We start from the raw sequence: 10352 nt of genomic DNA on the forward strand, positions 1-10352 counted from the left end.
ACCAAGCAGGCTGATATTTGTAATTTTCTCTAAACTTCAACTCAGACAAACATCCAGAATACATGCTAGTTAGTCCATGTGCCACTTGCATAATTCATCATTAAATCTCCCTTTATATATATACATATAGACACACACACACACGCAAATATTAAAGGATTAGATGTTGCTACAGCCTAGAGGTAGCTAGTACAACTCAATTGCCTTCCATTTCGTACTGGTCTAGATAACTTAGATGAGGCAACAAGTTATCTAGGGAAACAAGTAGCATGGCCATTCAAAAGCTTGTAAAAATCGGACATTCTTAGGTAGGGATCGAAGACAGAGTAATAATAACTTGGCCGGACAAGGACTTCAACAATAATTCCACTAGGCATGGAAACCCCATATCTCCTCCAATGCTTAAAGCCTAAACCAAACATATCCAGAGGATATTGAAGAACCACAACAACCCATTTCCTTGCCCAGAAGTTCATCACCTAATCTTTGTTAATTGCTTCTAATAAGATTAATAAGCATAAAGAGGAAGAAAAAATTAATCTCTATGAAAAAGGCATTAAATAACAAAGATAATATATATATATATATATATATATATATATATATATATATATATATATAGTTACATCTTGCACGTCCATGCATGTTCCAAGACATCGCATTTAACTCCCCCGGCCCCCTACACAAACTTTTCACAACAATCCAGTCTTTAGGGTTTCCCCACTAAAAGAAAAAGTAGGATCAAGTTCCCAGCTTTCATTATTCTCTTTTACGATTATAAAGTCCTCCTTATAAGGATTTGAGACAGAAGATGAACTCTGCTAGCTCAGTGAGAAAACCCTAACCCTAAAGTATATACTCTGACCAATATACCCCTTGATAACATCAATGCACATGTACCCAAGACGAGAAAGAAGAAGAAGAAGAATACGACTTTAAAGAGGGGAAAAAAAGATACAAACCCCATATCTCCATAATTGAATAATTTATTAGTACAAAGAATAACACAAAAAAAGAAAAAAAGAAAAAAAGAAACGAGTCCCTCCAATGGCTAAAGCCTAGCTAGATCATTTTACAGCGGTAATTATCAATCCAAAAGGTCTTCTCTAAGAAATGGTGAAGTGGGTTTTCTTTCTTCTGATCTAAAAGACAAAACCCAAGATGATCGAGTCAGTAAGAGAATTACATACCATTTAATTACCATTAATCAAATCTACTCCTCTTTAGGCTCCCTCCGCATCTGCGACGGCACGATGTCCTGCAGAAGCCCATGGTCTCGAAGCAAAGCTTCGGAGGATGTGGCAAAACGTCGTCGCTCTCGAACAAAACTATGGAACGAGGGATTCAAATTAGTCAGCGGCGGCTGTGAGCTGTATATATAAGCCTGTTGATACTGCGCTTGTGCTTGTGGATGTACACCAAATGGCGAGCCCATGGCGCCGTAGCCGGCTGCGGATTCCTGCGCTATTCCAATGCTTCCACGTGGCGTCACCGGGCACGGATGCGAGTGCTGTCCTTCGTATGTCGTGACGACTATTGAAGAGTCGTCGCAGGAGCGCTCCACGCGCTTCTTTACGCCGCATCCGGCAGTGGTGCAACGGTAGTAGCTCCTGTTCACATTAACAAAACAAAACAAAAAACATTTCGTGTTCATCAAGAAACAAAAAAGTTTGATGAAATTAAATTAAATTAAATTTGGGGTGTTTGATATATAAATAAATATAAATATAAAAATAAAAAATATACCTGGGATAAGGGCTGTTCTTGACAGCTTTCTGGCCGTACTTCCTCCATCTATACCCATCATCGAGATGATCAACCTCACTCTTTGTCATGAATGCAAATCTCGGCTCTCTTTGCCTTTTTTGGTTCTTCTTTTTGGGTTTCAACCTAAACCCACATAGAAAGTGGAAACAAACACTTAAAACCTTTTTTTGTATCAAAAATTCAAAAGGGTTAAAGAGAAATTAGAAACCCCATGAAATTCATGCTTTAAATTAAATAATTACCGAATCTTTTTTCTCTTTAATTACCCCATCACTCATTATCATGTTTCACCAAAACCAATTGAGTAGCTATATATATAGATATAGATAGATTCAACAAAACCGAAAAGAAAAGAAAAGAAAAGAAAGAGTAATTAAGGGTCTTACTGTTTCTTAGTCTTTTCATGGTCTTGGTCCTCCTCCTCTTCTCCACCAGCCTTAGTTCGGTCCTCATTCGCGGCTTCATTGGAGGAAGAAGAAATCGACGACGAGTTGGGTGTCGCCGGAGTGTTCACCACCTCGGACGACTCGGCCGGGACCGTGGAGGCCGGCGAGGGAACAAGCTTTTGTTGCTGTTGCAGGTGATCAGGTTGCGGAGGCTGAGACTGAGGCATCATCGGCGCCGGAAACAAATCGAATAAAGATGGGCTGTCAAAGTCTTGGATGCCCAGCAAGTCCATGTAGCCTAAAGACAACCCCTTTTGATGATGATGATGCTGATGATCACTCTCCATACATGGCATGTCAAAGATGCTCGATAAAGGCAAACTGCTCGGAATCTCATCGGAAAATGTCGAATTTGCCATTGAATTCTCGGTCTTCAGCTCCTCTCTCTTGTCCATGGACTTGATCAGCAGCACATATTCTTCATTCCAAACTTCTTGCTCTCCCTCTAGTTTTATTTACAAAACACAGAAAGAGAGAGAAAGAGAGAAAGACTGTTTGGAGTTTTTGCGAGTGTGAATGAGAGATGTTTGGGTTAAGATTTTGGGGAACAGGTTGGCTAATAGAGGTTTCCCACCTAGGAAAACTGACTGCCAGTTGCCGGTTAACTATGCGTACGGACCTTGTCGACTGGACGGTGTTCGCATTAAATGTAGTCAGGACCGCCACTGAGGGTCCACATTCGCATACGCGGCTTTTTGACTGGTTTACCGGTTCTGTGTGTGGAAGCCCTCTTTCGGATCACACGTGGGCTCAACAAAAGGGTGTCTCGTTTGCTTGCGATTTCTCCTCCTCCTCCTCCTCCTTTTTTTGAGTTTCCTTCGCGGGGTTCTTCTTTTTAACGGCAAAATTTCCCCCAAATTTTTTTTTGGTTTTTCTCTTTGGTGGCACGTTGACAACGGACAAATTACTCGTTTAATGACCAAAATGCCCCTTTTAATATTATCTATTCTTTGTTTATTTATACCAACAAAAACCCATATTAATGCACAAGTCTCTACAACAATCTTTACATATTGTTATGTGGCATATTAATATTAGACTCTTATTCCCAATTTGCTTTCTGTTGATGCACACTGACAATCTACTTCAGGTTCTCAACTCAACCGTGGCAACTAAACATGAGAGTTGTGCTCGTTGTGGAATTTTGTAGCACGAGTTGACTACAATCATCTCATACAAAACCTTAAGTAACTTATCTTTGAAAGTTAGTTTGTAAAAGAATGGTACTCAAAAGCTTAAGATTTTATATACATATAATTAAGATTGTACTAATTAATTAAACTATTTTGAACACATATGATCATTACATACTATTATGTTTACAAATCCAATATATATCACTCTATCTTATAAGTTGCCTCTCTATAACTCAAAAGAGTAATATGATGCTTGATTCTAATTCCAAATGATATAAAATTTAGGTAGAACTCACTGATTCCTTGAAAACTAGCTTGTCAGGAGAAATTACCTAAGAACTTACAAGTCGTATAAAACACTTAAGATCGTAACACCATACACCATTTGTTTCCGCATTCACCCTGCCCTTTCAAAAAGATTTATAAACATGCAATTTAGTAACACCCTATAAAAGGACACTAATTCAAATGCTCAATTTTCAAATTTAGGGAGAGCAAGAATTTTCCCATGTTGAATTACTCCAATGTTTCTGAGTAGTCATTACATCGCATCAAATCAGTTCATCCAAACATCAGAAAGAGAATGAAGTGAAGAGTCCTTTTATACCAACAATTTGTTTTGCTTAATTAGCTTGAAATTAAATGTTTTTAATTAATTAGCTGTCACAAATATGTTGACTTCCATACATACGATGTGTAATATGCTTAAAGTTGCTGTTGTATTGGATGTTCGGATCTGGCTTACATGCTATTATTAAAATAACAGCATGTATGCTGTAGTTTAATCAACGGTTCAGATTGAATCTTAAAGTTGACTTACTTTTAGAAGTATTTAATAAGAAAGAGAAAATAAAAAGATATTTTGAAAAAATTCAATCTTGACCGTTGATTGAACTACAGTATACATGCTGTTATTAAAATAACAGCATGTAAGCCAAATCCTGGATGTCCAAGGAAATTAACGTGATGTTGATCAAAATACTAGAATCTTCATTGAGAAAGTTGAAAATGTGTTATGAGGACCAACCATATTGTTGGCCTTATTAATGGGGAATACATGTCAACGTCTTAGCAATATGCAAGGAAAAAAACACATTTGTATCAACCAATTACCTCATTCTATGTTGGAAAAAACGTCTTAGCAAACGCTGTATTAAGACCGCATTTGATGGGGGACTGAAGTGAATATTAAGGCAACTCCTCTTTCTTTTTCTTTCGTTTTTTCTTTCTTTTTTTTTTTTTTTTTTAATTTTTTGAGTTGGTAATATTACTAGGGCAACTCATTCAACCAAGAAGCTAGCCCAAAATGTTTATTAACTAAATGCTTAATATGAGAAATTCTTTAAGGTGGAAGGGCATCTCAGTAATATTAGTTGGTTGAGTGAGTCACGTGGCAGACTTTCATGCATAGAGCAAAAACAAACAACTTCTAGAGGAGAAAAAGATTGAAGCAGTAAAAATTTTCCCGGAAAGTAAAGGAAAAAGGACAAGTACATAATGCCTGCCTGGTGAGCGTGTGAAAGAAGCTTCGACACGTGTGGTCCATGCCTGACATGTTGTGCGCATGATGACATAAGTTCTGCGTCACTTTTGACTCACCCACATCTCTCGCTTCTTTCCGACAACCCAACGCCGTCAATTGACGACTATTTCTACCATCTTTCAATTGATTTCCGATCGAATTCATTTTTTTTTATTATTATTTTTTTACTTTCTTAATTAATGCATATAAAATTTTGTGCCTGTGTTTTAACCTCATTCACACATTTGCCTGGTCTAATCAAGAGTTTACGATCTAAAAGGTTGAGTAGTAACCACTTTATTTTAAAAAGTCTTGGGATCTAACGTCATATCATGCATGCGTTTAATGAGATTAGGATTTGGGTGATTAAAAAATTTATCTTAATTTACTCAACAAAAGTTATATATAGTCAAGCAACATTAAAATGACAATAGTAGAAAATAAAAAATATTTGAGATGTTACAATTTTTACTATAATTCTCTTATAAACATATATAATATATAGTCTTTATGAGTGCGGTAAAAAAAAATTTAAGAAATAAATTTAATTACTTAATGATCTGTAAACTATATTGTTAGTGTATAAAGAGTAGTTAATTATATTATCCCGACAAATCTTGAAAAAAAATTTGTAACTATTAGTGGACATTTGCAAGTTCCCAGCAAGCTAGGCAACTATATCTTGCTGTCTACTATATTAAGTAGGACCCATAATGCGGTTTGATTTCTTTTTGATGAATTTGATGTAACTAGTTCCATTTCCCTAATCATTATTAAACTAATATTTTTATCAAAAATAAACTCTAATTAACTACCTTTAATCTGGCCCCAAAAAAAGAGAGAAAAAGGTGACTCTTTTTTTTACTTATTTGGGTGCATTTAACATATATATATATATATATATATATATGGGGAGTCCACCAAAATCATGGAACAAGTTTCATGTGATATTCCTCTGCATGGTATCATTGCACATTAATAATCATTACCAGATTGTGGTACAAACTGGTTCCTACGGAGAAAAATTCCAAAACCTTGTATGTCAATTCAAATCACGAGAAAAGATTTGGTATATATAAATAAAAAGAAAAAGAAAAAGAAAAAGAAAAGGTGTTAAAAAAAACATTATTGTACACTTCATGTGAAACCAGCTTTGCCACGATACACGGGGCCTGGTCCCCGTCCCCATGGCCCAGAGCACGACGTGGGACAAGCAAATCCAGTCCCGTTAAATCTTAGTGCTTTTGTTGTCCCACGTATCAAATCGAACGGCTAACTTTTGTTTGATATGCCTTTGAAAGAAAATGCACTTTTACGCGGTTTTAGTATATTCTACACTATTGCTTCCAATACACGCCCTCTAGATCTTTGCTTTCTTTTTTCTTGTTTCCTTTCACTTCTTTTTTCCACCTTTCTTTTCTCTTCTTTCCATCATGTTTTCAAATATTTAATCACAGAGAGGTGACAATGTTTGAGATGTCGACGTTTTGTTGCATTTCACAGCTCTTTTCCACTTTCCATTTAAGGGGCTCTAATGGTTTTTGCATGTTAACCCTTTCTTTTTATATAAGTAAGACAACATTAATCATTCAAAATTACCCTTTTACCTCCTCATTTATTCATCCAATTTTTTAATTTTTAGAACTAATTTTTGACCATTTGACATAGTCCAATCCATAATTTTTTATTTTTTATTTTTCCTTTTTTTAGCAAAAGAAGTCCTAACTGTCTTTTTTTTTTTTTTTTTTTTTTTTTTTCGCATCAACTTCCAAAAAAAAAAACCTTGTCAAATATATAAATAGCCTTGCATCATGCCATATATACACATTATGTCCAACAAAAAAATTAAAATAAAAAACAAAAAAGAGAAATAAAAATTAAAAACTAAAAAAAAAAAAAAAAAAAAAATGAAGAAGAAGAAGAAGAAGAAACTAAATAGTCATTTCACAAAGGAACAATGTAGATGGAGTTTCACCTCTACTGTTGCCTCCTATTCAAGTTAATTAGATCTCTACCCCTCCACCCCTACAAAAGAGGAGTGGGGTGGAGCCACCCCTATCCCTCCAAAAGAGCAAGGGTGGATCTCCAACCTCCATATTAGGTGGGTGGTTTTAATACCTCGTACTAAATTAGGATTAAAGACACCCTCTGAGTGTTTACAATAGAATTGGATTAGTCATAAATCTCATAAGGGAGAAGAAAATGAGATTTTAAACACTTATAGAAATTTTTTGCGAAAGCCACTTGAACAATAGATAACGGAAAAATAGGAAAGAAGTCTAGACGATCCTAAGGTCATACAATAGTAAGTCCAACAACTTAATGAGTAAAATGCACATTACATACACGCCATTAAATGATAAATTCAGTTGTTTAAAAACCACATGCAGCATTGTCGTGGAACAGTTTATCATGGATGCAATATAGATATAATATATGTTGTATATGATAGTCAAGTCATAGTTCAAACTGTATGGTCTACATGAAATATTACCAATTCTCAACAAGGTTGACGGTATCCCAAGGGGACCTGTAATACAATATTGGTACCTTGAATATTGCATGCTACCGTTCATAACACTAGCAATCCGAACGAGTTTGACTTCGGGTAGCCCACACTACTAATAATGTACGTATTGTAGTGATCTGCCAATCAAACATGGTTGCGCCGGTCACGAACAACTGTTGGATCCAAGATCCATATAAACACACACATATTTGACCATAGAGTTAACTTGTATAGTAAGCTCATAGCTGTTATCATACACATACCAATGTACCATGTTATACAATACAATTAATCTTGTCAATCTTTTACATGCATATCTTAGGTATCTCATCTCTTAGTTAACTTGCTTAGTCATTACACATTTTCACAAAATAGAATTCACAGTAATCCAAAGTGTATTTTATGATAGTTGTAAAAATGCATGTTTGGTTCATATAAAATATTCGTGCAATGCAAAAAAGTACAAAAAGTATTCATGTGAGTTTGTACTCATTTGGGTCGTATAGCTCCTTCACAAACTCATCCAAAGGTTCCACACCCTCGTAATAATGAGAAAAAGACCTATTATCAGTTCTAAGTAAAGCAAGTCCTAAACCTAAACATGTTCAAAACATACATTCTACCTGACCATCAAACGTTTGAACAGAGGAGCTTGAACGTTTGGCCACGACATCGAACGTTCGGCCAAAGAGGTTCGGACGTTTGGTGCAACTCATTTTGAACTAAAAAGCCACTAAACCACCTCTAAGTAAGTTTTAAGACCATAACGTGATCTCTAACATAGTTCTAGCCCAAAATAACATATTCATGCGCAAAAAAAAAAAAAAAAAACAAACAAACAAACAAACAAACTACTTCTAACATCATTAAAATGTTAACTCATGCTTAAATCAAAATTAAATCCAACAACATAACTACAAGCTCAAAACTTACAAACTAGACTATAACAAGCACTTAACCAGCATAACAACTAAGTAAAGGACAAGTTAGGCTTAGAAGATTATTCCCTTGAAGTAAGGCCTTTAAGAAAACTCTCATCTTCTTCCAAAACGCACACACACACTCTAACAGAGTTTTCTTGGGGCAACAAAGGCATAATGAAATTTAAAGGGGTGAGTGAGGGGTATTTCTAAGGTTAAAAAAGCTGAGGATGCTATTATCTTAGTTCTACAGGTTGTCGAATGTTCAGTGGTCACTGGTCAAACATTTGATGTACTATTACACAACGGTTAGAGGGTTGCGGGTTGGACGTTTGGTCAATACCCAATAGTTCTAGGGTTGGTTGTCAAACATTCGGTGTACTATTATTACCCAGCGGTTCTAAGGTTGTAGATTGAACGATTGGTGGCCCCCCATCAAACATTCGGTCAGAACCCAAAGTCCAAAATTTCCACTTCTAATGAACCCTATTGAACCTAGTAAATCCATTAACCCTTCAACTTCTATCAATCACTACATTATAATTATTTGGGGCACAACCCAATGTCACTCTTATTGCGTTGAGTTTGAGGGGCGTGTATGGAGAGAAACCTCTCATGATCTACTCGCCTAATGTAACGCCCCCAAAATCGCATCAATTAATTCAATGCATCTTAGAAGAGCTACTGGCAATTAAGGTTGGAGGGGGGGGGGGGGGTGTTGAGGGGATCAACTCCTAAAAATTCTCCTTACGTTGGTAAAAAATGTTCTTATGCCACCTCTCACCCCCAACCATGATTATGCCCCCGTTAGCCTCAGCCATGAATTTGAAAGTTTTAGAGAAATGAAAGGTTGAAGATGATCTACAGTTTCACAACTTTCACTAAACCACACTGTTTCATTAACAAGAGAAGCCAAAAGGTAAGGCATACAAGAAAAAAAAGAAAATAATAAAAATAAAGATAAAGGTGTACAGCCTGTACAACGGTGCATCCATGTCCAGGCTGCCCAGCCTTTCATGATGTGATTTTTAACCTTCTAATCCACATTTTGTTTCTATCAAAATGTTTCATTAACAAGAGAATCCAAAAGGTAAGGCATGCAAGAAAAAAAGAAAAGAATAAAAAGAAAGAAAGAGGGGTACAACCTCTACAACCGTGCAACCATGTCCAGGCTGTCCAGCCTTTCATGATATGATTTTTAACCTTCTGAGCCACGTTTTGTTTCTAACCTTCTAACCAAGCTGCAGTTTTGTTTTATTTTAAGAAATTGACCCACTTCACGCTCTGCACTTTCTAATCTAAAAAGACAAGTGGGCAATTGTCCAATCTCTTTTGCATAGGCTGCATTTTCTTCTTAAGGACTTGGCAACGCTTGCGTTTTTTCTTTCACTTTCCAGTTTCCAACTTCAATAAAAAATTGAGCTATTGAGTTATGTAATTAAATTTTTAGATTTAAATTTAAAATTTTCTTGTAAATTAATTGTTTTCATGATGTTGTTTCTAACTTTCTAAGCAACGTTTTGTTTCTATCTTTCTAATCTAAAAAGATTGAAGAACGATTGTCCAATCTCCTGCATTTTCTTCTTGAGGACTTCGGGACTTTGGCGTTTTTTCTTTCACTTTCCAACTTCAACGAAAAATTGAGCCATTGAGGTGTTGGCCATTGAGGTGTTGAGAACGTGTGCCTTGACCCATCAAGTTTTGTGTGGGCCCCAAGGTTTTGTCCTTCTCTAAGAAGGAAAGGTTTGCTTTTCCTTATACTACATGGAATCCAAGTCCTAGTTGTAAGAGGAGAAAACAAAGCACTGACTTTGCCTTCTATATAAAGGCTAGTGCTGGCTGTAGGTAGTAAGAGCAAATCAAAGTAAAATTGCTTTGTGTTTTGGTGTGCCAACAATAGAGAGAAAAGTGAGAGCAAGAAAGAGAGAATGTTCTTTCCCTTTCGTTATTATTCTCCTTTGGGCAAAGTGAGAATTTGATGTATTTGGGGCTTTGGGTTTGAGTGGTTTTCTCGCATTGTTACTCTCTTGTACTCATCTTTTGATAGTGAAT

At 36.1% G+C, this 10352-nt stretch overlaps 1 protein-coding gene across 1 annotated transcript; it reads right to left on the minus strand.

Moving 5' to 3' along the window:
• Positions 1-683: 683 nt before the first annotated feature.
• Positions 684-2736, minus strand: WRKY48 (WRKY DNA-binding protein 48). The gene is made up of 3 exons (XM_059606133.2): positions 2154-2736; positions 1747-1890; positions 684-1610 (listed from the first exon to the last, which is right to left on the minus strand). Exons 1-3 carry the CDS (start codon positions 2606-2608, stop codon positions 1214-1216), a joined length of 996 nt encoding a protein of 331 aa, XP_059462116.2. The 5' UTR covers positions 2609-2736; the 3' UTR covers positions 684-1213.
• Between the last annotated feature and the right edge of the window lie 7616 nt (positions 2737-10352).

This window comes from Corylus avellana, chromosome 2, assembly GCF_965113065.1.
Source record: "Corylus avellana chromosome 2, dhCorAvel1.hap1.2, whole genome shotgun sequence".
Taxonomy (NCBI): Eukaryota; Viridiplantae; Streptophyta; class Magnoliopsida; order Fagales; family Betulaceae; genus Corylus; species Corylus avellana.